This window comes from Necator americanus, chromosome X (assembly GCF_031761385.1).
Source record: "Necator americanus strain Aroian chromosome X, whole genome shotgun sequence".
Lineage (NCBI taxonomy): Eukaryota > Metazoa > Nematoda > Chromadorea > Rhabditida > Ancylostomatidae > Necator > Necator americanus.
This window is the reverse complement of record NC_087376.1, coordinates 5,237,684-5,265,052: the sequence shown is the minus strand read 5'-3', so window position 1 is coordinate 5,265,052 and position 27,369 is coordinate 5,237,684. Positions and strand designations below refer to the sequence as shown.

The 27,369-nt window shown below is 40.3% G+C and overlaps 2 protein-coding genes across 5 annotated transcripts; both read right to left on the bottom strand.

Moving 5' to 3' along the window:
• Positions 1 to 4: 4 nt before the first annotated feature.
• RB195_021527 (uncharacterized protein) lies at positions 5 to 5,897 on the bottom strand (the record flags this gene model as incomplete). Of its 4 annotated transcripts, none has more annotated exons than XM_064208317.1 (14): positions 5 to 121; positions 843 to 971; positions 1,049 to 1,159; positions 1,255 to 1,341; positions 1,650 to 1,718; positions 1,909 to 2,017; positions 2,097 to 2,232; positions 2,286 to 2,387; positions 2,469 to 2,580; positions 3,393 to 3,495; positions 3,553 to 3,624; positions 3,683 to 3,811; positions 4,646 to 4,860; positions 5,868 to 5,897. In XM_064208317.1, the coding sequence occupies 14 exons, from the start codon at positions 5,895 to 5,897 to the stop codon at positions 5 to 7; spliced, it is 1,521 nt and encodes a 506-aa protein (XP_064064198.1). The 4 variants fall into 4 exon arrangements, with proteins under 4 accessions (XP_064064198.1, XP_064064199.1, XP_064064200.1 ...); XM_064208320.1 differs by lacking the exon at positions 5,868 to 5,897 and adding an exon at positions 2,630 to 2,713 and having other exon boundaries at positions 4,646 to 4,854; XM_064208319.1 differs by lacking the exon at positions 5,868 to 5,897 and having other exon boundaries at positions 4,646 to 4,854.
• Positions 5,898 to 6,212: 315 nt separating this feature from the next.
• RB195_021526 (uncharacterized protein) lies at positions 6,213 to 22,800 on the bottom strand (the record flags this gene model as incomplete). Its single annotated transcript, XM_064208316.1, has 37 exons — positions 6,213 to 6,349; positions 6,418 to 6,469; positions 6,537 to 6,683; positions 6,752 to 6,856; positions 6,994 to 7,095; positions 7,153 to 7,257; positions 8,159 to 8,248; positions 8,307 to 8,466; positions 8,543 to 8,683; positions 10,102 to 10,242; positions 10,297 to 10,411; positions 11,870 to 12,014; positions 12,062 to 12,127; positions 12,472 to 12,573; positions 12,638 to 12,796; positions 12,871 to 13,031; positions 13,104 to 13,218; positions 13,846 to 13,950; positions 14,007 to 14,118; positions 14,221 to 14,343; positions 15,160 to 15,219; positions 15,276 to 15,364; positions 15,425 to 15,565; positions 15,867 to 15,992; positions 16,061 to 16,122; positions 16,389 to 16,493; positions 16,554 to 16,662; positions 17,506 to 17,592; positions 17,657 to 17,693; positions 17,802 to 17,926; positions 17,993 to 18,081; positions 18,135 to 18,217; positions 18,542 to 18,675; positions 19,178 to 19,312; positions 22,308 to 22,409; positions 22,480 to 22,613; positions 22,692 to 22,800. 37 exons carry the CDS (start codon positions 22,798 to 22,800, stop codon positions 6,213 to 6,215), a joined length of 4,110 nt encoding a protein of 1,369 aa, XP_064064197.1.
• Between the last annotated feature and the right edge of the window lie 4,569 nt (positions 22,801 to 27,369).

Below are 27,369 nucleotides of genomic sequence, written 5' to 3'. Positions count from 1 at the left end.
AAGTCTACATTTTTATACAAATAGTTTTTTGTTCTGTGAAGAAATGAAGTGAGTCAACAGCTCCTTCACGACCCATTCCTGATTGTTTTGTCCCACCGAATGGCATATTGAGGTCGCGAGTCTGAAAAAAAGAAAGTAAATGTAATATGTGGAACTGGCGGTGATATAGTCGACTCTAATAAAACATGTCGAAAAGGCTGACAGCTTGGAAGTCACCATGTAAAAATAGCGTACTTCTGCACCGTTTGAGTAGCTCTTCTATTCCGACACACCCTACATGGCTAATTATATCCCGTTTACAAGTTACCTTTCACGTTCGCCTCTTTAAAGCAGCTAAATTTGTCCTTGATTGGATCCTTTATGCCCAGCGTTCCACCTCTGATCAGAACACTCCTTCTTCCAGATTGTAAACACTTTACATTAAAAAAAGAAACTAATCTAGATAGATTTCTTTCATCCAATTCAAAGGATGCTTTGGGTCCACTAGCCTGTACAAGTAAAACAGAGAAGTACGCGTTAAGAGGTTACTACCAATACGAGGAAGACACACAACATATCCAAGTTTGTAGAACTACATTCATTCTTCGCTTTCTACAGGTAAACCATGTGGATTGGAAAAAACGAATCAAAATACTTTCAAAGATGTTTTGAATTTATGTTAGCAGATATCCCGCACCCGCAGTATTGTTGACCTATTGTGGTGCTTCATTGGAAATCACCTATTTTCCCTACTTCACTCCCTACATACACACCGGTCAATCGTGCCACTTTAAGATGCTGTCATTCACTTCTCACATTCCCATACTTACCTATTTATAGTAATTGTATCTGTTCAAACCAACCAGCCAAGTATTGCACCAGACTGTGCCGACCCTCAGACGATGCGCTGTATTTATAAGCTCCTCATTGTTCTCACTCCAAACAGTTGCGGAAAGGCCGTAGCATGTATTGTTCGCACGGGATGTAACTTCCTTATAAACAACTACTCAGACAAAAAGCTCTAGTTAGGAGAAAAGAAACAAGAAGCACATTTCACAACGTAAAATACCTCAAGTGAAGAGAACTTTGTTACACAAACGACCGGACCAAAAATCTCTTCCTGCATACACCGGCTTGAGTCTGGCAGACCGGTAACCACTGTAGGAGCGATAAAAAATCCCTCAAAATCACCATTTAAAACGAAAAAAGATGAGAGATGCATATTTTTCTTCGTATTCATATGAAGACAATCATAACCAACAAAATGTCACTTACATTTCTGAGTTCTCCGTTCATATCCACAACTCCACCACAATGAACAGTTCCTCCATCTTTGTGCGCAATTGTGATATAAGACTTGACCTAAAGGTTTCAGTTTTGAACATGACAATCAAGAAGGACCTCAATATTTGTAGCCCTCGATATTTCAATGTGTGCAACATAGAGATAGCATTTTGTTATCCATATAACTAGAACACGTACCAGTCTCAGACAATAGAAGATTAGAACGAAAAAATCCGAACAATCCTCTATAAAGTTCTGTCGTAAAAACATTCTTCAAATTCGGCCGACTTATCTCACATAATTTTTTTTTTCCAAAATAAGCTCCGACAACCATGAAACGAAATTGAATAACGGCATCCCTCTTCTGTAAAATAAAATTACAAAACCTTGTTAAAATGTTCTCCTGAATTTATTGCTCCGAGGGTTACGTCTTCCGATGGATCTCCGACTGTGAACTGCAAGTTAGAAACATAACGCTTGGCACTCATTATGATTTCACTAAAAACTGCACAGTAAGGAAAATTTCTCCATTAGATTTACAGCGATAGGAATAACTACTAATCTAGCAATTTGACGCAGCGGATGAGAACTGATGGCTAGATGAGCCCGATCCAAAAACAAGCCAGCGCCAATAAAAAACTCAACCTTCTTCGCCTCGTTGACCAGCTGTTCCACAAAATTCTCATACAGTGAAGAATGGACAAATATTCGACTTGTGCATAAGCAAATTTCACCTTGGTTAATGAAGCACGACCTAGGAAGAACAGAAAAAAGGAGAATCACCTGCATACACCTGATTAATTAAGGAACAACAAGGAAACTGAAGAGAGAACCTTGCTATAGTTGCCAGATGTTTAGTTAGGTCACACGATGGGTAGATAATAGCAGCGTTTTTTCCACCCATTTCCAGGGATACCTTCTTGTTCAGCCGTGCACATATTTCACCGACTTTTTTGCCGACGACTGTGCCTGTAAATAGATCGCATTAGGAACACAGAACAGATCGGATGCCCTGCACTCACTTCCAGTGAAGCTCACCAGTGGTACGTCAGGATGTTCAACAAGATGTTGACCGGTTGATGGTCCAGTCCCGATAACCATGTTCACAACTCCAGCAGGAAAACCTCAAATGTTGTGAGATGTTTATTCATTCGTATTGCACAACTGTATATGCTAAATATCAATAATCCAATAATGAACACTACCTGCCTCACGGAATGCGTGCATAAGCACCCATGCTGTCACGCTCGTCAATTCGCTTGGTTTACATACAACGGTGTTTCCGGTCGCCAGAGCAGGCGCGAGTTTGAAAGACAACTGTAAGTGAATCGGCTTCGAGCGGATAGAAGAGGAACTTGTGAGAAACCCAGAAACATATCTGCAGGTGAATTAGAAGTAACATTTCGACTAAGCAAACACACAACACGTGTTTCTCACAGATTCTCGATCTCTAAATAGAACTGTTTCACATTGGAAAAGGAAATCCCTCAAAATCGGGCTGTTTCACTAACGAAACACTACCAGTACGAACACAAGCAACTGGAGTAGAGTTCTAATTGCTGATCTGGAACGGCTCCAAAAACTGGGAGAAATGAAATTAATCGGTTTAAGATGAAGCTTAGAGTTGTTTGGGACAATGAATGGAAACCTTATGCAGATGTTGTACTAGCCGTTATGATTCACTGATATGAGAATGATAAGAAAAGTTATAAGAATGTGCCAGGATATGGAAGTTGAAAATGTTAACACTGTGACTTATCCAATCGACAATATTACTTTAAAGTTTGCCGGCAATGTGACGGAGAAATATAGTTGGGTCAAAACGGCATGAGGTTCGGTGCACTTGCGTAAACGGCTGCGCTCGGAGTGGCACGGTAAAGCAAGCGGCTGGAATCGAGTTGGGACCGTCGGGAACTGTAGCGACGAGTGGTGCTAGCAAGGGTCCCCTCTCGATCGTGACCGCTATAGTCCACCGCACTGCCTCCCTGCAGCAAGCTTCATGTCCTTTTGACCACACCAAAGGGGTAGTGGAGCTGTACTTCACGTTTGTTCAAAGATCACTGTGTGAGTTGTAACTATGAAACACTCTTAAACTTCACAAACTAGACATTATTAATAGTTGACTTTACCAAGTATAAGGGAAGATTCCAAGGACTGATTAGGCCAGAAACCCCTATGGGGTCGTTCCTCACGTAATTTATAGCTCGAATCGGCTCATCGATAACGGTAGATCTATAACAGATGTCGATCAATAGACCAGTGTTAACATTCAATATATGCGAAGCTTACGCGGAAGTGTGATGAAGGATGACGGTTGCAAAGAAACGGAAATTATGGACGCATCGAGGGATATCAATCATTCTGACAAGTGAGGTTTGATTCGAAAGTCACACACACCTCAACTGTTAAAGAAATATACCTTGCAAGTTTGACCGGTTTCCCTTGATCTCTTGACTCCAAAACCGCTAGCCCATCAGAATTTTGCTCAATGATATCAGCTAATTTTAGAAGAAGATTTGAACGATACTGTGCACTTGTTGACGACCATCTGAAGCACGTACATGTCTTCTCACATTCGGATTCTTAACCCATCTAAATCCTCGCCGGATGTCAACAAGTAATTCGTTCCCTTAAGATGCAGCCATGTGGCGGAAGAATTGGCAGTTATTTTGACTAAGTTAGAGGCGTTGGGACCTACATACCTTTGCTAGTATGATCGCGATACGTATCCCTCTGGAGGAGAGAAGAGAAGGGAGTATGTGTCTAGCAAAGAAATGTGTGCGTTATCGCAGATCCGTCGTGTCATTCGGGCAAGGTTGACTACTACCCATTACATAGCTGAGTCAAAACACCACAAACCCGGTATGGTTGCGTAAACGAAGCGGTTACGCTCTAAGCGGCGCGGTTGAGCGAGACGTTGCGATCGAGGTGAGACCTCCATTCGAACTGCAGGGAGAGAGTGGATCTAGCCATTAGACTCCATTTCGTTGTTAACCACTAGGTCCACCTCCCTGATTTAAGTGCGGCAGCTTACGCAACTGCACCATGTTTCATGTAATTTTGATCCGACAGTACATGGGTAGGATTTTAGTTCCGGCTCACAACTCCTTGTTACATATCCAAGTGGATGGGGAGCATGTTCAAAATTTCCGCCAGAAATCTAGTTCTTACATTTGCATTCTCATCACTGTTGGAATCTACCTACTAGAATATATAGTAACTTGGATGAAAGTGAACGACCGCGCTAATTAAAACGTTATCCTGAGGCATATACTTCGGTTTTGGGCTTGGTTAAGCGTATTGATGCAGTCTTGCCAACTTATAGTATCAAATCGTAAGTGATATATGTATTACAAAATCATGAAGAAAAAGAAACACTCACGAGGAAAAAGCTCTGTTGGCCGCAGCAACTGCTTTATTAACATCCTCCTTCCCAGAGTTTGGTATCCTAATCCATGTTTGACCGGTAGCTGGATTTATCGACGGTATCAGATCCTTGACCTCCACGAATTCATCATTTATGAAGTTCGAGAGCGGCTCATGCTCGTTGTTTGGCGAGTGGACAAGACGGTCAATAACTTCACTCAACATCGCAGTCTAAGGCATTTCGCATTTTTTTTTTAAATACAAGGATCATAGGGAAATAAATATTGATCGAGTGACACGAAAAAGGTAGCGGTCATGGATGGATTGCACGACAGATACTTTGCATGATCAATACCGCATGACCTTGGTCAGCAACATGATTGATTTTGTTTAATGCTACATATGTCCACGTTCTGATGGATACTGCTTAGTTCCGTTCATATGATATCAGTCGAAGTAAAGGCGCGACGATCGATGTATTTCGGGATAACTAGCGTCCACTTAATTGTTTTTATATTATGAGAGTAAATTTCCACCTTATCCTTCCCTTCTGAATTGCTTTCAGAGACACGAAAAAACCACTTCCGTCTATCACCACAACTTCTGTCTTTACTATTTCTGTTGTGAGACACTTGATATTATATTGATTGTGATGATTATTCATATTATTGTACACACATAAAAAAAGAGCTTTACAAGACAGAGACTAATCATGCACAAGTCCTTGGAAGTAGAACTGCTGTGAACTCGCCTATTCATTCTATCGTATCGTGTAACCATAAAAATTTTCTTTATTGATATAACTCAGAACAAAACAACACTGTGTGATAAAAATCTAAGATGAAACATACAAAATATTTCTTAATTTTGGGAAGAATATGTGTATAAATCAATGCTGATAGTTATTAGATTGGACCATAAATGACTTCCGTTTTGACATTTCTCTTGGTGGTTGCAAACGGTTGATTCGGGGGGGGGGGGGGGGGTATTTAGCATCTCTGCTAACTCCTATCATTGTTTGACGTAGATTTTGTTCCAAAATTGACTTCAAAATATTGTCATCGAAGTGTGAAGGGCGATCCCCTCTCATCTTGTCTTTCAAGGTCAAATTTTGAGAACGGGATTTCAAAAACTAATTCCTACCCCGCTCGATCGGTTATCACTCCTTGACTATATACACTGCAGACTTTTCGAGCCATGTCCGCAGCATTATTACCTTCTTTTAATTCCCGACTCACATGACGTAGGTGTCTTTTCTGATTCTCCATACTCAAGCAACAAAAAAAAAACTAAACGTAACGTGCCCAACACTAGTGTGCTGTCTAAAGACTAATCGAAAACCTGCTTGCACACCGATAAAAATTCCTTGTTTCGGTAACCCATTATATGCGTAAACAATAACGACAGGTACCGTGTACCTCGGCAGAAGTTATTCAGGACTCAACCTAACAATAGAGGAGCAATTCGAGCAAGGCGAAATCACAATATTGAACATTTTTCTAGATGAAATAAATAATTTAACCCCGATTACGGCCTTGAATTTGCGTAACAAAGTACATGAAATTAAGACAATTTCTATTCTATTAAGCGGATGTGACCATTTTGTGGTAAATCCCTTGCTTTTTCATAAGCTGATCATGATTGCCCTCTTCGACTATAGTGCCTTCATTCATGACAAAGATCTTATCCACGTACCGAATTGAAGATAAACGGTGAGCAACTGAAAAGTTACATGTAAATAGTTAATGATGAAAAATATCAACTATAAATAATGGAGGTAATGCTGACTTTGTATGCATGTGCAGACCTTTCCAGCCTTCTCCAGAGCCATTTCGATCTCCTTAAACAATGTGAAAGTAAGATATCTATTTATGTGGATTAAGAAGAAGTTTTGTTATAAGGCCAACCTTTTCCGTAGAACTGTCTAGAGCAGCTGTGGCTTCATCCAGTAAAAGTATCGCTGGGTCGCGCACTAACGCTCTCGCGATGGCAATGCGCTGCTTCTGTCCTCCAGAAAGTTGACCACCAAATTCGCCAATTTCAGTGTCGTAACCCTACAAATATAAAGCAGGAATGAACATATCCATTGTATACAAGAAATCTATGTATACTTTAAAAATACCAAAGGAAGCTTAGAAATGAAATCATGGATATCGGCGATCTTCGCTGCTTCAATTATTTTCTCCATACTCACTTCATCGTCCTTCAAACCAAACGTAATATTTTCCTAAATGCTTAAAATAAAGGTAAAATACACATATGAGCTTAGCATAAATGTTACGGGATTCCGGATTAAGTCTTCAAAAACGAGCTGAGGTGTTCATGCAAAAAAAAGAACTCGCAATGCAGCGAACTGTTCTTCACCTTTATAGAAAACGAAAATAAAGTTGGCTCTTGTTCAACGCTAACCACCAGTCTTCGTAAATGAGTAGGATTGATCGATTGCACTTGGTGATTGTCCAAGTACTGAACGCATATGTAACAAAACATTAGTGAAGTATCGAGAAAATCCTACGTACTTACCACTTCACCGCTTAATGGGTTGTACATTCTTTGAATCATTGCGAAAACTGAACTTTTTCCCGAGCCTGATGGGCCTACTATCGCCACTGATTTCCCTTTTTCAATCTGCAAAGTGAGGACATTTTTTAATCCAACGATCATAAAGATAGCATAGATGTGTCCTTAGGTGGTTAATGAATGTAGATTTTCTTCACAGCTCGTTTCATTTTACTGAAATATAATATCAAGTTTGCCATAAAAAGGCTTAGCGGTCTGTTTTTACCGCTGTATTGATTAAAAGTCAGGAAAGCCCATTGGACAGTAAGAGGTTAAAGTAAAGGTAAAGTAAATGTTTGCAAACAAATGAGGCAAGACGTTAGTTTAATTCATCGTCGTTTTGAAGAGCGCGGAATATAATGTCCATATGAACTCTATAGGCGCTTCCGTATTTGTCTTTTCGTTCCCATTATTTCCTTCCTAGACTTATGAAAATCTTATTCCATACAAAAGACAAATGCCCTCTCTCACTACTGCCATCGTTCACATAGTACTTTTGATATCTTAGTAGCTTATGCACTGCACTTCACTTTATGCACTGCATTTTATTATATATATTTATATAACTATAATTATAACTCCTTGGGTCTGGACAAGTGCACTGATCCGTAACCATTCCAAGACTATTCGAAGAAAGCATTACATCGAATCTTAGCCAGCTTGTTGAGAATGTCAAAATGTTGAAATTATCAGATTGAGAATCTCCAGCAGATGATACGCTCGGGGAAGGATCAAATATCAGTCTGGTAACGTTTTCGTTCGTGGGTGCAAAGCGGACATGCTAGTTTCTGGCAAACATCGCTGGTCGAAAGCGTGGAACACATTTGAAAGAGGACAGGGAGTCAACTACGCAGCGGAACGAATACACCTTGGGTGGACTGTGAATTAAATTCGTTTGCCACTGAAAGAGTATTACTGATACGGCTGCTAACCACTAGTAGTGCAGAAAAATATTCAGACAGATACCTACCTTGAACGTCAATTTACTGAGAATCAGTACTTTAGGTCGAGTTGGATAGCTGAACGATACATTGCTGAGAACGACATCTCCCTCTAACTTCTGAAAAAAAGAGTGTAGAATACATTTTTGAGTGTATCAAACAGGTTAAAACCCATACAGGTCGTTCTCCTCCTTCGGAAAGGTTGTCCATGTCACTTGATGTCTCTTCCAGCAGCGCGACAACATTTTCTGCAGCAATTCGTGCTTTAGAGAAGTCCGCAACAGATGCTACAAGTTGGGAGAAGAAGTTTGCACCGAATTGCGTCAGGAGAACAACTCTTTAAGACAACTGTTGTCGCGTATACAAAACTCATATCGAATAGCTCAGAGTAGAAACTGAGTCAATGGGCTCACCTCATGTAATCAAAAACAGAAATTTCGTTGTTAAGCATCATGACCTTTCCAAAGTACAATGTCATTGCAATTAGAATGTATGTGAATGAGAATTGGCAAGCAAATACAAAGGAAGAAATTACGGACTGACGCTTCATTGCCCTAAAAATCATTTCTAGCGTATAAGAATTTCTTCGTTTATTTGTGTATCTATTTTCAGTATCAGTGAATTTAGAACCCAAAAGCGGTTGAACAGATCAAAAAAATTCGAAGACGAAAATCCTAAAACGACGACCCAAGCCCAAGAAACCTATGTAGCCGTGTTGTTTTGTTGCGGCAAGTGTTCAATTGCAGCTGGTATTCATCTGTCACCGGATCCAACTAGGTAAGACCACGCAGTGGTTAAAGGCATCACCCCACGAATCTGAGGTGGTGCAGATTTCAGGTGGAGTATTCGTATACGGGATGGGAGACTACGGAGATTGAGGTGATTCCGTCCATTTCTTGCTAATTGCCGTAAAAAACGGCCCGGAAGATGCAGCGCCGCACAGGACTGGCACGCTCCAATCGAACCTCTTGTGCAAAATGGTGCGCCAAAACGAATGAAGCCGTATCTTCCGGGCCGTTTTTTACGGCAATTAGGAAGAAATGGACGTAGTCCCCCTCTCCGTAGTCTCCCATCCCGTATACTAATACTCCACCTGAAATCTGCACCACCTCAGATTCGTGGGGTGATGCCTTTAAAGGAAAAATCCATTATCGAAAATGCCTTTCAAAGGTGAAAAAAACAGTTTCCCTTGAGCAATTCCCCTCGAGCGCCCTGAAGGACGGTGTGGGAAACTGTCTTAATTCCTACGAGGTACGTTAGAACACGCTAACATTGTACACGTCCTTGTACCCTCGACAGCCTATTCTTTGGTTTCAACTGAATGGACTGCTGTGGAGACCTAACTGATTTTTGACCGCTCGCGGGACTTCATCGCCTATGAGCAACTTCAACCACATTAGCCTTATGCCAGATCAACAACAGCACACCAAAACTTTGGAGCTGTGCCGATTCTGTTGGAGATACAGTAGCGGGACTGCTCCAACAGAAACGGAGTGATGGACTTGCCCAAATAGATTGTTCATGCTGGTCATTGACTCCTAAGAAGCTTCCAGAACATTTCTGACAGCTACTCGAATACCCAGGAAAATAGATGCTCAGACCTTTTGAGACACAGACTTTCCTAGTTGTGAAAGGACTTTTCGCTCAACGAGATACATAGATGCTCACTCAAGACATTGACGTCGTGAGAGACAATCCTTACGAGACTCCCGCTCATACTGAAGTAGTAGCGCGATGTCGAGAACTGCCACATGTTAACACGTAGCTATAAGCTCCCTAAGAGATAGGACATTTCTACTCTCACTAAGGTTTAACGCATCTCGCTGTAGTTGCAGTCTTCCCTGCCTGCCCACCAAGATTATCAAAACCGAACGAAAAGTTATTTCAACATTGATTCATTATCCTGTGAAAATACATCTTCATTGCGGAAATAAATCTTCCCATAGCAAAGAGAAGCAAAAGAATATCTTACCTAGCAAGTGGTTCTAAAGTATTTGCGAAAACAGAATAGAAATATTTCTGCAGGTTATATGCTTTGATTGTTGTCACATTTGAAAGTACAACAGTAGTCAAATTTTCTGCATTAGCCTCCTCTTGAACCATTTCTCTCTCCCTAAACAGCTAGAATTAAGGGGAAGTACGCGTGAAAAAGAAATATACTTGGTACCTCTTCGCGCCTTCTTTAATCTGCACAACTCGAATAATGAAGTAGGCCGGGAATTGGAAGGAACACAATAGAGCCATTTTATAGTTTATGTACATGGCAACAATGAAGGAGAATACTGAAATATAAAGGAAGAATTTAAACTATGCATTAGAAGCGGACTTATACGGCACCAGGAAAAGGTCCCGAGAAATGAGCTGTGCGGAAAATTTTGGAGAAAAGCAGAAACCTTAGGACAGTAGTGTCAAACCGATGTGAAGCACAGTGCAGTTGCGCACGCGGTTGCGCTCGAAGCGGCGCGGTGGAGAAAGCAGATGGAATCGATGTGGGAACTTCTCAAGCTGCAGCGAGAAGTGGAGTTAGCAAGGTTTCTCCCTCGATCCTAACCGATACTCTCCAACGCACAGCTTCGTGCGCAGCCGACTGCGCAACTGCACCAAGCTTCACGTCCTTTTGACGCCGCTATAAAGTCGCACCAAAATCTCTTTGGGAGACGATCTTATGGGATTCGGAAATGTTGAGAAACACGCATTACTGCATCGCAATTTGAGCGAGCAGGATGCAGAGTAAAACTTTTTGAATGCAGAGAACGTGAATAGTAAGCAATTAGCGTCGTGGATAGCGGACAAAACTTTGTTTCGTCCGAGGTAGTGACACTTCCCTAACATCTCGTAAGCTTTTTCTACGTAAGGAAAGTGTATCACAAAGCTGACTTGGGGCTCTGCGGGCACATTTATAGTTCGCGGTGTAGATTGCGAGCATGGGCGTGGCGCCGCTCAATTCCCCGAAATCGTTCTGAAAAAAACCGTGTCTATACCTACGAGCTACGTTATAAAGCGCCGCCTCTTACACTTGTGGGATCCTTAGCAGTCTACTTACTGGTTTTACTCGAAGAGGTTGCTGAGAAGTTCTCAATGATTTTCGATCGGCCGCTTGTGTGTGCAGCGCATGCCAACGGTGACGCGTCTTCACGTTGCTCGTAGGAGCAAATGCCGTTTCCCGCAGACTTTTTTTTAAAGGGGAAATTCAGCGGGAGCACACTCATACTCGTAATCTATACTCCAAACTCTATATTTGCCCACAGAGATTCTAACATCTTCCGAGTAGCAATACACTGTCTTAAAGGCAGCACCCCACGAATCTGGGGTGGTACGGGATTCAGGTGGGTTTTAGGCTGAAGGGTGATTCCGTCCATTTCTTCCTAATTACCGTAAAGAACGGCCCGGAAGATGCGGCTTCGAGCGTCCCGGAGCGCTATTTTTTTTACAATGAGTTCGATTGGAGCGGCCAGCCTTGTCCACGCGCCGTATCTTCCAGGTAGGTTTTTACGGCAATTAGGAATAAATGGGCGGAATCGCCCTCCTCCCCATAATTTACAACCCTGCATATACACAACACACATGAAACCCACACCACCCCAGATTCGTGAGGTGATGCCTTTAATTGAATGAGTATCGCAGTCGTCAAGGGCGAATTAAGTACCTTACACCTCAATATGACCTGCGCTCACCACGTCATCATAGACGGTTTTTCTAATGGTTACAATGTATTAGATCCGATACTGAGTACTTCCTACTTGGACAAATTATAGCCGGGATTAGCAGGTCCAGTTTCTCCTCCATGATTTGGTTCAAAGTTGAAGAGTCGTTCATAATTCTGTGCAGTATGAAACCGCAGCCGTTTCTTTCTTCGTCAAAATAGGCACAGCCGTGTCGCAAAACCTAGGCGAAAGAGTAGAATTTTTGTTAGCAAAAGACCCTTTTCATACCTTTTTGAACATAGTTAACCTCATGTACGAACAAAATCCATGTCCATAAAGTGCTATGAAGAGTCTCTGAAACGAAAGTACTCGCTAGAGAAAGTGACAGTCATTCAAAACTCATTCACAAACACAACATCTGCATGAGATTTTGAAAGATTAGTAATTCATAAGTTGTATAAGACCTACACAATACTAATTGATAAAGAAGATCAAGACTCACAAAGCAACTATCAGACAAGGTTAGGTTTCTCAGTAAGTTATGACGGTCCGGAGAATTAAGTTGGGCATAAAATTATTGAACGATTAACTACTGCTCGTTTTTTTAGTGGCTATATTTAATTAATTCAGAACCAACAAACATTTACTGTAGGCGGTAATTGACTGATGAAAAATAAACCACCGAAGTGAATACTTACGCCAAGAGCTTCGAAAATTGTTTTAATGACAATCAGTGAGGTGTAGATGGCCGCTACAAAGAAAAGTTGCTGTACTCGTTGGTCTTCTGGTACCATCGCAATCTTTAAGTTGAAGTCGTTACATGACAACATGAGTCACGTAGGGAAAATAACGTCAAAGAATAACCTCAAGTACAGAAGCAACTTCGAAGCAAATAAGAAGATAGAAGAGCGCTCTTATAATTGTTGTTGGTATTGCACCGGCAAGTAGTGGAAAACCGTCGCGATAACCGCAAATTAGTTGTCGAGGAGCGTCAAAGTCTTCATTTTTACTTGGCTCTGCAGTCTGAAGTGAAGAGACAATTATGCTATCTGTAGACGAAAAGATAGAAAGGTAAAATCTTGCAATGTATAAGAGACTTTGTGTTCTTCATCCTTGGACGATGGTTTTGAATCGTTTTGGATAACCACACCTTCACCAGCTTCACCAGTTTTACCAGTTTTACCAGTTTCAACAGTTTCACCAGCTTCACCACAAGAGTCTTTCACATCCACAGGTTGTGGTCCATCTTCGGGGGTTGCTGTCGCAATATAGTTCATCAGTTCATTCAATCATCGAAGTGATATCCGAAATCCATATAGCATAATCTTACCAGGAAGAGTAGGTAGTTTCTTACGATTCAAAAGAGAATACGATTTAGCAACCTTCTTACTTCGTGCACCACCAGATGAACTGCGCAACACTGATTTTCGCTCACGAGCGTAATTCTGACGTAAAAAAACAGTTGTATGCAACATATTCAGTTAATTATGTTTCTCAACGCAATATTGTAAATATATAGATCTTTTTGTCTAAGACAGAGTTTGCATAGAGATGATGCATTTTCTGCAGTAACCTGCGTCATCATCCAATCACTTGTTTTCACATGATGATTTGAATAAATTTAGAGGTAAAGGGAATCCGCATTGGGAATAACAGAATGAAACTTAGAAAAAATTAAGAATCTTGTAAATGTGAATGTTGTACGAAATCTTTTGGGATATCCTAGCAATCTATGCAACGAACGAACTCGCTTCCGCTCAATTCGAATCATTCAAAAATTCTTGCGACAGTTCCCCAAAACTGTCTTCTTTCTTGAGATTCATCTCTGAAGATTGTTTAAGAACAAAGTGCAAGACTCTTGAAGATACTTTCATTTACATTCACAAATTTTCATAAGCTTTTGGAACTCCTTTGGGGACCTTATCAGCACCACATATTGCTGCAGTTCGCGATGATCCCACGATCCCAGCCGTGCCGCTTCGAGCGCAAGGTGGAAATAACTGCACCGCTTACACAACAGCACCGATCCTCAAGTTGTTTTGACGGAACTATATTCGAACTAAAACACCTACTATTTGTGGTCGATAGTATTGGCCTAAAGCCAAAGAAGCGATAGAAGTGAGAAATGTTGAGCGAGATACACGCGGCTTAATATCCGTTCGCTGGTCGTTGTAGAGCTGAAATTTCCCTCATGTTATAATGTTTTAGGCACTTGCTACTGCTAAGTGCTCACTCTTTGAAATATGCCTCCTTCTTTGCAAAGAAGCTCATCAGGTGGTCCCTCTTCAACAATCTGGCCTTTTTCCATTACAAGAAGTCGATCACAATTCCTTATGGCAGACATTCTGAAAACTTCCTACAGTAGCCTACAAATACTTGAAGTGGTTTGTTTACGTTACGCAGCTATCACTAACGCCATTCGTTTGGAATAAGGATCGTGAACGTACCTATGCGCGATAGTTATTGTTGTGAGACCTTCGGAAGCAAGATCAATAGCGTTTTGAACTTCTTCCTCATGAATATTGTCGAGAGCGGATGTTGCCTCATCGAACACCATCACAATTGGCCTCCTTTAATAAATAAAGTGTTGGTGGTGGCAGAATCGCCTTCACTCCATTAGTTCCATACTCACAAGGATCTTGTGCACATATACTAGAGTCAAAACGACATGAAACATGTAATCGGGAACGCTAGAAGTGGAGCGGTGGAGCGTAGTGGTAAGCTACTAGAGGGGACCCTTGCTAACAGCACTCACCGCTGCAGTTCGCGATGGTCCCGCCTCAATCCCAACCGCTTTGTCCACCGTGCTGCTACGAATACACCAGCTTACGCAACCGCACCGAGGTTCATGTCGTTTTTACCCGACTATACATAACGTTACAAGAAAGGCACCGGTGCCTATCCAAGACGGACGTATAAAGATTGCTGGAACTATGGCGGTGGAAAATACAGCGGTGCCATCTAAGTTTGTTGGTCGATTGCACGCTCAGAAAGGGTGCGAATAGAACAGTCGACAAGCGCACGCCTATCGCTACATCAATCCAAGATCTTTCTCATCTTCCCTTGTGAAGAGCAATGATTCCGAATAAGAGCATGATTTTTTGACAAAGTGAGTTGTATTTTACTATACAAAGCGAATGGCTTTCTTATAGCTGGACTGAGTAATAACATTGTTCATGGTAAAATCCAAGGTTGTATAGGAAATGACAATACGAACTGTAATATTCTCCACACCAATTTCCGACACCACTATGATGGGTTGATAAGACCACCCGGTTTTTTCCTCTTCAGATATGACCAACTCCTTTCTTCTTATGAGTTTCATTCTCAAAAACTCAGAAAACTAATGTAAATTCTCTATACGATGATGTAAGTTACAAAAATACCTGATTACTGCCCTAGCTATTGCTACTCGTTGTTTCTGGCCTCCGGACAGCTGGACTCCTCTGAAATTTGTATTTAAGTGAACGATCTGACGAAATGTAGTCATTGTGTTGGCTACCTATCGCCAACTCTTGTCTGCATGCCCTCAGGCAATGAGCTAATGAATTCCCATGCTCCAACTTTCCGTGCGGCATCGTTGATTTCTTGCTGGAATTTTGTTAAATAAATAAACGAGTAAAGTAGAGTGTAGCATTCGTCAAGGTTTACTTGAGTAGCATCTAGCTTGCCATATCGTATATTATCACTGATAGTGCCCTCAAATAAAACTGGTTCCTGAGAAACAAGGGAGCACATGCCGCGAAGATCGTCAGGAGAAAGCTGTTTCAGATTGCTGCCGTCAAAGAAAATCTGCAAGAGCATAATTATCAGAGGAAGCTGATTAGTGATGAATACTGAGAAACGTCAAGTTTCGCGAGAAAGTAATGAAGTAGTAATTTAATGTATTAAAAAAAGGACTATTAACAATGTGTTATATTCGATTATAACTGGGTCCTTCTACGACTCTATGTGATATCATTCGGCAAAAGTACACCATATTTCAAATTTGCCGCATGTAAGCACATCAGAATCACACCCTTTTTTAAAATTGATTTTCAGTACAATGTAGTTATAAGTTATACTCTCGTAGACACTAACAAAAACCACGAACCGCTCCACTATCGGGATCATAGAATCGAAGAAGTAATGACGTGATCGTACTTTTTCCCGATCCACTCGAACCAACCAGGCCAATTTTCTCGCCTGATTCAATGTGAAACGAAATTCCTTTGAGAACCTTAGATGTGTTATCAGATTAATTGAAATTCTATCAATCAATGACGAAAATCCGTTTACAATAGGCACCTCAACATCAGGTCTGGTGGGATAGCTGAAATGGATGTCGCTGAAACGGAGAGCACCTTTTCCTGAAGAAAAGTTAGTACCTTTTACTGAAACTAGTGTAAGTTTTTTTCATAATATTTTTGATAGGATTTATTTTAACCATAACGAAATATTAAAGAAATTATTGTTAATTTTGAAGAATAAATCACCAAGATAACTTTGTCGATGTAACAAACTGAACTCAAAAATGAGAATGTTAAGAGCCTATTTGTTTACTTCCCAATGCTTGCAGTTTCTGTGAAATAGGAGCCTGAAACGACAAATTTATCCGAATACAGCGGTTCCTCACCCATATACTTCATGCTTTGTCGACGTGTTGATACTGGAAGATGGCGTTCTGGATTTGGTTCATCATCAGTACACGTGTAATCTCTTTCAATTTTAGGTTTTTGTTCTGCAAACGTTAACATTTTTACAACTCTCCTGATACTACAGTAATATCACCGTCTCTCACTCATTATTTCGCATAGTTCGGCAGCGTTTATTCGAGCTTTGGAAGCTCCGTTCACGTGGAATCCGATGGAGATGGATGTCACGCACATGTACAACATGTTGATAGCGAGCTATAAGTTTGTTCAGGTTATAAACTTATTTTAGCCGAATTTTAAAGTTGGTAACTTTCGTAGCAATTCCAAAGTATAGGTCGGTAATAAGTGACTACAATAAAATGTACTACTCTACTGCTGTAGCAGAGTGCTCCAGTTTAGCCACTTTTGTAGTAAATTTTTGTACAAAAATTTACTACAAAAGTGGCTAAACTGGAGCACTCTGCTACAGCAGTAGAGTCCGGGGCAATTTCAAGAATTTCTTAAGGCTGAGGATGCGTAGAGTTACGATTTAACCTCCAAATTAATATTAGTATGACTATTTAGTCCAAAGATTGGCATTCTTTGTTTCTGAATTTCCATCTTAGTGTTTACACGAAAAAAAAAAACGCTACCGCTTAGCCAAGTAGTACCTTAAAGATTTTCTCTTTCAAACTATGATACAATTTCTCAAAAGTGAACAGGGAAATCAAGGCACAAAATATTCTACATTATATTACATTCATTTGTAATGGTTTAGAAACTGAGGAAATACACAAATTACTAAAACAGTTGGAGATTGTTGGTAGTTCTGGATAACTTCCACCAGCTTTAAGTGAGGCGCTAAGGGTGGATGTTCGTCCATGATAGTCTATTCTTAATTATGACGTTTCTTCCAGTGATCAGAACTGATTCACGTTCAGTTGTGTGGGGTAAAATATATGAGAAGGGTGAAATATAATATTTAGTCGCCATTTCATACAGACCCCTAATGATTCACACAAAACTGAAATACCCATATTTCTTGATCCGGCTGTTTTTTTTTAAATTTCTTATGTGCCTCATTTGAGTTAAACCACAAGACATCTCAGAAACTCATACCGCAGCTAAGCTTCCACGCGAATGTTCATCGACAACCCATATTCCGTAACATAGAGCTGCGGTAAAGATAAGCTCTGTGACAAGAATCTGAAGAGTTTTTGTCGTGTAATAACAAGTAACTAACGTTTCCAGCATTAGAAATTTGTCACACCTGAGTTAAGCTGTCATACACTGTTGAGAATCGTAACCTCGATTCCGTCAGTTTGCTGCTTTCCGCAGAAAGGCGTTCGAACCGGAAAAATTTCAGAATTAGTTATATGCTGAAATATTTAGAGAACAGAATGAATTGCCCTTACTTATTAATTGTTTGCTTTTGACCAGCAAAGGAAATCACTGTTCGAATGCAACTGAAGGTTTCGCCCACCAAATCACTTAGTTTATTTTGGAGTGCCGTTTCTTGCTTTGTAGTTTTCGAGAACCACTAGAATTATGTTCTTCAATGACGAGAATCCATAGCAACACAGAAAAGAATGAACAGTAAACCGACCTTGCTGAATAGGATTCGACTTATGATTAACATCGGAATCGCGGAGCACATTAGAAGTGTTACATCCCATTTAATGTATATACATACAGCTTAAGTTAATGGAATAGGTATCCCTTACGGACGGCGCTAATAGGAAACCCACCTATGTTTACGATTAGATAAGCTGAGATGAAGACTATCATTGGAACACTGTCAGAGATCCCACAGTAAATAGACTTTGAATGACTAGAAGATCACTTTTTTCAATTAAATATTATTAGCTCTAGAAATTGCACGCAAAGTATCAGAAAGTTGAGAAGAATTTCATTAGAGTGTGAAGGAGAATATGTTGGTAAGAACAAGCAATTAATAAACAACATGTGCATTGGAAGATGTTAGCTGCTGCTTCCTACCAGCAATCACGGAATTTAGATTTTAGGAGAAGAAAAGAAGAGAAGAAATTCCTAGTTAAAACGAGAGGAGAGTTTGAAAAGGGGAAAAAAGTGATAAATAAATAAATATTATGGAGAAAAATGATTTTCAAGTATGAGGAATGAGCAGCGCACGTACGTCTGAAGCATAGTTGCAACTTGACCGCTTTGACGAGTCTCCAACCATGAAACATCCATATGAAGCATCTTTTGAACATAAGTCCGTTTAATTCGGAAAACTTGCCGGATCGCAGAAACTTCCCAAGAAAACCTCTACAAATGTATAGTTGGATATCGTTTGGAATTGTTCGATAAGGTACCACCGTCACGTATTCATTGAAAAATCTCTGCATCAATTATAGGCGTAAACAAGCATTTAGAAGCAGCGAATACCGCGAATCTGACGTGGTGAAGGAATCCGCGGCAAGATACAGAGTTAAGGTTTGTAGATTAGGAGCTCAGGGGCACTTCCGCTCATCAATCCCTGATCGTTATAGGAAACGCCGTGGAAAACGACGTTTTTTTAAAAAGATGATTTCAGCTGCAACGGACCACCCTTGATCCCAGAATCTACAACTCCATCTCCAGTTTTTCCAGCGGATTCTCCCACCATGTCAATTCCGTGGTATGCTTCCTTTAATCACCGTTCAAGAATTTACTACTAGACCATTGATTCGGTTTAGGTTGTTTTTTTTTAGAGATGCTAAGGTGAAAAATGCAAATGAATCATCTACTTTCTCATGGGTGTTTGAATATTGGTGGATTTGGATTTTACCTGTATGAAGGCTGCAATGAACATGCTCACGGAAAGTGATAACATAGCGATAAAAGCAGGCATTGCAGAAGACGAAAAGTTCGCATCAATAGTCGAAGCATTTAACGAATCCGAAGAGTTGAATAGGTGAAATCCCTGAAAAGAATCACTTCTTTGTTTATATGGTCTTACTCAAGCGAAATCTTACAGTATAACTTCTCACGATTTTTTAATTCGTATGAAAAAGTGAGGAACGTGCGAGATACTTCGAACTATACAAGAAAAACTGTACAGTTATGTGGCAGAAGTTACCCATATATTGGAAAAAAGTGCTGTCGTCTAGCACACCGCGAAAGCTTAAAGGCATCATCCCAAGAATCTTGGGTGGTGTGGGTTTCAGATGAGTTATGTCTATACAGGTTCGTAGATTATGAGGAGGAGGATGATTCCGTTCACCTCCCTATAATCTGCGGATTCTTATTTACGAAATTATTCCTAATTTCTGTAAAAACAGCCCAGAAGATGCGTTTTCGAGCGTTACGGGGCACTATTGTCTACAACGAGTTCGATTGGGACGCGCCACCCTTGTGCACACCCCCCATGTTCCGGTCCATTTTTTACGGCAATTAGGAAGAAATGGACGGAATCACCCTCCTCTCCATAATCTACGTCCCCGTATAGGCATAAGCCACCTGCAACAACGTGCCACCCCAGATTCGTGGGGTGACGCCTTTAACTCAAATAGGTCAAGTGCCTAGAGGGAGCATAGAATCTTTAGTCACAACCCTCTGTTTTGTTACGATGAACTGGCTGCACACTGTCGACACCTGAAGTACTCGGGTCACCCTGTGGCGATAGGCAATTCACGTGAAACGGAACAGCCCGAGAGACTTGTCGTTTCACGTGAAATTCCGTGCGAGAACTAACAGTAGCTCGAGAAGAATTCAAGGACGACACGCCTTCGTGAAAATTCGGACAGCTGCGCCGGTCGATCATATCAACCTGCCGATTAAGTCAAAAGTAATTCCGGGGAATGATTGGTGTGTTGCTAGAAAGTGAGCAGCAGATTACAGTTATACGGGAACGCGACAATGAAAAATCAAACGACTTTCTCCTCAGCTGTCAGAAGGGGAAGAATGGTGGCAGTAAACTGTCTCCAGATTCACGCGGAACCGAATCTTATGGTTTTTTCATGGATTGATCCAGAAACACTGCATTCAACCCCCACTTTCTAACGAGTGCTGACAACTAGAGTAAGTGGACGAGAACGCTTGAATTCTATCGGAAACCACTTAACAAGCTGGGATGAAAGTGACGTGACTTGACGCGCTCCGTAACAAACCAGTATTTTCTCCTACTTGGTGAGTAATATTCAAAATTTCTGTGCATATGGACGTCGTTACATTCGTCAACTATATTAAGGTGCATTTTTTGATTTAGTTGCTGGAACACCAAAAACGTTCCAGTTGTATAACAGAAATCATGGTTATAACAAGCTAGTAAAAATTTGCAGATGTTTTCTTTCTAAGGCGAAGACAAGTAGAATAAGACAATGGATTCCATCAACTGTGCTCATTAACCATAACAGCAGTTGTAGCGCAGTCGGTAAGAGATTCCGCTCTGTCTGCACCATCGATCAGAGGTTCGAATCCGCCTCAGTGTAAACTAAGTTTTTCATCCCTTCGGGGTCCATAATTTTTAACCAGTCTTGTCTGGGAGTTTAAAAACCCTGACTTGACACAACTGCTAGCCCCACAAGTCACTGTATAGGCCAGTTACACTTTCGTAAACCTCAAACGATTCTGAATTGAAGTGGACGTGATAGCGCATCCCATGAGTATTAACGCCAGACACTGTATCCTTTATCACCTCAGCCATAACAGCAAAAACATTATTGAAACGTTTCGCATAGTTCCAGCAAGTATTCAGAATTGTATAAGGATTTCTATTAATCGCTAAACAAACGCAGTCGGTACTAGTCGGCTTTAAAGGCAGCATACCAAGAATCTGAGGTGGTGCGGATTTCAGGTGGAGTATCCGTGTATGGGGTCGCAGATTATGGAGACGGGGGTAGTTTCGCTCATCTCTCCCTGCATCGCTGTAAGCAGCCGTTTCCAGAATGTTGATTTGTACGACGCCATCTATTGCAACGCTCCACCCCTTGCGCCGCCTCCGCCCTGCGATTCGTCGAAAATCAATTCGGACTACCCCGATAGGCAGTAAGGTACGCTACACATGCAAGGGTGGCGCGATGCAATAAGAAGGGATCGTACAAAACAGCATTCAGGGGCCGGCTGCTTGCAGTGATTCAGGGAGAGATGAGCGGAACTACCCCGATCTCCATAATCTACGACCCGGTATATGGATACTCCACCTGAAATACCACCCTCCAGATTCGTGGTATGCTGCCTTTAAGTGCATGATGGGGACCTGGCCTGTGCCAACTGAGTTATCCGTCGCTCTGGGATTGATAGAAATCGATAAAATGCCACCAGACTTTTCTGGCAGGATAAAAACACTGATTTGACGCATCGGCTAGCCCTCGCAAGTCATAGTGCGCTCGCGTTCATCATTCTCCAACGATTCTGAATAGAAGAACGCATAGGCGATTTCCCATTTGGACCCATATCATGCATTTTATTCGTTATACTGTGTTTCTCAGTATTCTCCAATCTCAGCTTAGTTAGTTAGCTTAGCCAGCTTAGTGGCACACTCAGTAGCTGAGCGACCTCAGTAACCTCGGACATTTCCCTGGTCACTAGAAGATAGCTGTGTATGTACTGTCTAGGTTGAAACAATGCTACAAATCAAGCCGAGTGATAGCTGACACGGAAAGGAAGCAGTTTAAAACATGAAGAAAAACTCCGGAAACAGTCAAAGTGTCACACAATTCTCATATTTCTATTATTTTTTGTGAACATAACTGCTGTTTTTTCTATTCCGTTTTCTTAGCATTAACAATGGAATCTGTTTCTCGACGTCGAATATCGATAAATGTTCAAAAAATTGGTTTCTAACTGACACTTCCAAACGGGTTTGGAAATGTCAGTTAGATTACAGTTACGGTGATATGAAGACCACGTTACCTTTTTATTCTAAGGTTTCATAATCTCAGGATAACTGCAGAGAAGACAAAAAAAAGTATACTTACCTCTCTCCTCATTGATAACGATACGAAATCCCCCATAACGAGCCAAACAAACGGTGGAATACCAGCTTGCAACAGTGCGCAAGTCAAACCTATTGCCATCAGCTGAATAAGGAATTATTTAGAATGAAATATTATTTATAATGAATTCAGAGTGAAAAATAGTAAAACGGACCTTAATATCAAACTTATCGGAATATGAGTATAAAACCGCGAATGAGGAAAGAAAACTCTGCTCATTTTTCTTCGAACCATCTGTTCCAACGTCAATTGAGATCGCTTCTGCAGACGCTTTTGTAGTGGTAGATTCTTAAGCTGAATAATGATAGTGGGGAGGAATGGAACTGATCAACACCTTTCCTTCTTGAAATAATGGAGCTTCACTACCTTTAGTGTCCTCCTTTGGATCATTAATGAGATCTTTGGGAGTGATGATGGCATTTTGCTGTGATTCAGCTTTATCTTCATTTTTCGTACCGTTTTTATCTCCCGTCATATATGAAATTAAAATTAATAGCGATGCTGAGTCGTATGGGTAAGAAATATTGATACAGAAGAAATTTGAGAGTTCTCTGACGTTTGAAATCTTTTCAGAAGTGATTTTTTTTCGATTTTTTTACATGTAAGGGACTGTGCAAACAAAGAAGCAAGCATTTTACCGTTTACGATGCGCAAACGGAAGTGTGAATATGACAATGTCAGATCATCTACGGAGCGGTTCCAGATAGTCCATATGAATACAATGTCGAATAGTCCGTAATTTATATATGTTGAACTGATAATTCAAACTTCTAAAGGTGTGATTACAACAAAACACAAAGAGAACGAGGCTATCGTCCAAATGTGGAACACTGTTCAGTGTCAGTGAAATATTTTTTCCAGCGCCCATTTTTATCATTTCTGCATAAACTTATGAAATGCAACGAAACTGGACTACAGCATCTGTGGAAAACGTGAAAATTAAACTCCCCTTTATCAAAGAGGGCATGTGATGGAGTGATACGAAAGTTTCAGCAAGGGTACTGTATTGAGTCCCGTACGAATTCAACGGTAAATATAAGGGGTCACTGTTCCTCTATTCAGAACCTTTAGTAAATTCGGGAACTTTTTATTTTCCACTGCTACGCTTTATAGGGGACGGGTGTAAAGTGGCGGTTAGAGGTTCCGCTGCCTGCACAATCGATCGGAGGTTCGAATCCTACCTAGTGCTCACCAAGTCTTTCATCTCTCCGCGGTCGATAAATTGGTACTAGACTTCTCTGGGAAAATAAAAACACTGACTTGACACATCGGCTAGCCCCGGTACACTTTACACTTTATCCTTTATGCTTTAGAGGATGACTTTTCTAGCCTCGAAACAACGCAGTTTTATAGTCGGGTCAAGACGACATGAAGCACGGTGGAGTTGTGTAAGCAGCTGCGCTCGAAGCGATGAAGCGTAGCGGTTGGGATCGAGAGAGAAACCTTGCTAGCACTACTCTTTGCTGCGGTTCGCGAGAGTCCCACGTCGATGCTAACCGCTACGCAAAACCGCACCGCTTTGAACGCAGAAGCCTACGCAACTGCACCGGGCTTCATGTCGAGTTAGCCCGACTATAACCCAACGATTATTTACAAACATTCAAAGGTAACTGAAAGAGATATCACAGCAATATTTAGCTCATTAACGTTTCAAGAAATAAAACAGTAACTGATAGATCGTGTGAAGATTGTCGATGATGTGTTGTGATGCGCTTCTGGAAGATGAATATGAAATCCTTCTTTTGAAAATGTGTTGTCAGAGAAAATTGAAGAGTAAATATTGCAGAAAGGCCGATGCTATGATACGAAATGAAAAGCAAGCAAATCAGTAATATTCTACGGCTTAGAGATTGTTTGAAAGTGACTAAGCGAATTGAAATAAAATTGAAATGTAGAAGAAAAGCATATTTTTGGGGTGAATAAATACTCGATTTTTTCCAGGATAATGATGTGCGTTTCAAAGTATTTGTGCCAGTAAGTCGCACAATGGGAAACAGGATCTGTGATACGGCTAGCATGACCTAACGTTCTAGTTTCCTGTAGAAAAGAAATATGACAAAACTGTCTTTTAAGTGTGTGTTGAAGCGTCCTAAATTAATATTTTCCATACGAGATGAGAAAAGAAGTTTAGTAGCAGAGTTTTTGGATGGGAAACAAGTCAAATATATTTTCTGAGAAAACATATAATCAGAGAAAACGTAGCGTAGCACTTATGTAAGACAAAGTCATATTTGTCGGATAGGACGTTCCTAAGTTTATATAAAAAAAAACATAGCTACAAATGAAGGATAAATCCGAGTGTCTGACAACTTCCAATAATAACATTTTTCGTGAATAGGGGGAGTTTGAGTGAACTATCCGACTCGAACAGTCACTTTTTTCTTCACAAACATTGGAAGTTATCATTTGCACGCACAATTTGTCCATCGTTTGTCCATGAAGAACATAAGAAATTTGATCAGCGGTGAATAGTGTCGCAAAGGTTAGATTTAAAAAGAACTGCTGAGAAAGTTCTTTACGCATTCGAACATGCGATTTATCAGAGATACGTACATAGTGTGAAGTTTTTCGAGTAGACGGCATTTTTGGTGTTCTGGAGTGCTAGAAAAAAAAACCAGAAAACTTTGCGAGAAACCATCTTACAGCTTAGTATATATTTTTAGAAGAATGCGAGAAATTTGGAAAAGTTATTAGAAATTTCTACTTGCTACCGAATCAGTCGCAACCACAGATGTCAGATCCTTCGCGCACAGTACAACTTTTACAACGACAGTTACTAAAATAAATGCTGAAAAATGCAGACGTAAATTTGTGAGTCACCTGGATTCTTAGAGTGGCTTCACGTACATGCTCATGTTGAGTGATGATAATGAGAGAAAAAAAAACTATATACTTATTACATGGAGGTGGTAATGCTTACTGTAAACCAGTAAACCAGTTTAAAGAAGGATGCGGTAGTTGTTGGTGCTGTAAAATGGGGGTGTGAAATTTTGTTAAGGCAAGGTGTTGAAAATTGCTAGAAAAAAAAAACCACCAGATGATTCCAATTTTCAGTTTGTTTTACTGTATAAATAGCTCCATTTCTTCAGTTGTGCGGAAATTGTTTAACAGTTATGAGAAATGCGATTTTTGATGCGATTTTCGCAGAAGGTCAATATGCAACATTCAATAAATGATCAGCATATCACATTTCATTTGTATCCGGTTGGTATTCGTGTTGTTTCTGGCAAAACGCAACCATTCAAGTCGAATCCGCAACGTTAATTCGGTGAAAGATTTTATCAATCTAATGCAATGGTATGTTCTTCAATTGCATCGTTTATGGAGTGTTTGATAAAGGAAAGAAGGATACGATCATGTTATGGATTAGCCAGCTGAGAAGCAGATTTCGCCAGAAGCAAAGTAAAGACGCTCATTATTTCTTTGTCATTGTTAGTGTACTATCAAAAAGGTTTTATGAATTCGAGTTCCGAAATCCTAGTGGATAACGATAATGGCTATAATGCGTAGTGTAAGAAATTGTAGCTCGCATTGTAGCAATTAGTGGAAGTAACAACTTCCTTGTACCTTAAAAAAGAGAACAGAAGAGAACGGATGATTTCGATAACGGTACTAATTAGAAGAACTACAAGAGCGCAGTACGCATGCTTGGTTTAAACACTTGTCCTTGTTGTTCATTTTCAATCTGTCAAATCATAGAATACAGCAGCAATTCAGGAACTGCTGAACTGTGTAATGTGGAAGTCAATCTTGGCAACCTCGAAGAATGATGGAAGGGCCGTTTAGATGCGATTGTTCTCAACGTTATTAATCATGTGCGACCGCTGAATCTAATGGAGAAAAAAAAAAAACCTCTTGAATTCTCTGCTACGTGACCGTCATACCTAAGACTTCACGCAAACCTTCGAATATTCAACTTTACAAGGTAGGACCTCCAATACTCGACTTTTCGAACTCCGTCTTTGGATGAACTCCGGATTGAATGTTACTACACTACGATTTCCATATATTGGAATGGCTGGTATAAGGATTCAGGACTCATGCTACAAGTATTATGTAATAGTAGAGAAGAGCGAAAGGTTTTGAACACGAAAGAATAATTAACAAAAATTTGTGGTGAAGTAAGAAAAATTGAAGTCAAAGTTCTTTGATGGTTCCCTAGGCGTCAGCATATCAAATTATTGTAGTTAGCTAAGTTTAATAAAATCAAAACAGCTATGTATAGTATTAAAAAGAATAGCTTAGAAAAAAAAATTCAATAAGGATTAGTGTTGAGACTATAAACTGAAATCAACATCATATAACTCTGTTTAGTGGAATATAAGGAGAAATTTTGTAATGCGTAGCTCCTCCGACGCAAATGTGAATAGTTTGAAACGATTAAGATTAGGCCATGCAAAATAACAATGACAAGATCTCAACACATTTCTTCTCCAAAAATCACTTCTTCACATCTGTTTCCGTAAACATTTCACGAATTTTATTAGTGTTACAAGGTGGATGAAGAAATAAAAAAACCCTGTATCAAAGTTAAGCGGATGAAAAAATATATTTTCTATTCCTTGACGACAATGTACATTTCCTCAGTTGAGGAACTTCTCTTTTTTATATACTTATGAATACTAGATGAAATAAAGCTAAAATAGATAATAAGTGGATTTTCATGCTCACATTTGAGTGTTAAATATCCTCTGCTACCGTATCGAAAATGCCTGTTTTAAATGTTTGGGAAAGTGGGAAAACAATTTCAAAGCTGATCATTTTTACAATAAAGCCCAATTTTTCGGATTACATTGGGATTCATTCACATATTTATTGAATAAGCATCTTTCAATGATTGTTTCAGTCTAAACTTTTGTTATATGCTTATGCTTATTGTGCCTTACACAAACTCACATGTAACAGAAAAATCAGATCTTGCCAGGTCAGTTAGAGTGACTAGTGTGGAATCGCAAGACCATCGGAGATTATTCAGGGAACTGTGCTTGGATATCTTCTTGTACAACAAAGGTTCAAGGTTAAGACGATTCACAATTTTACCCAA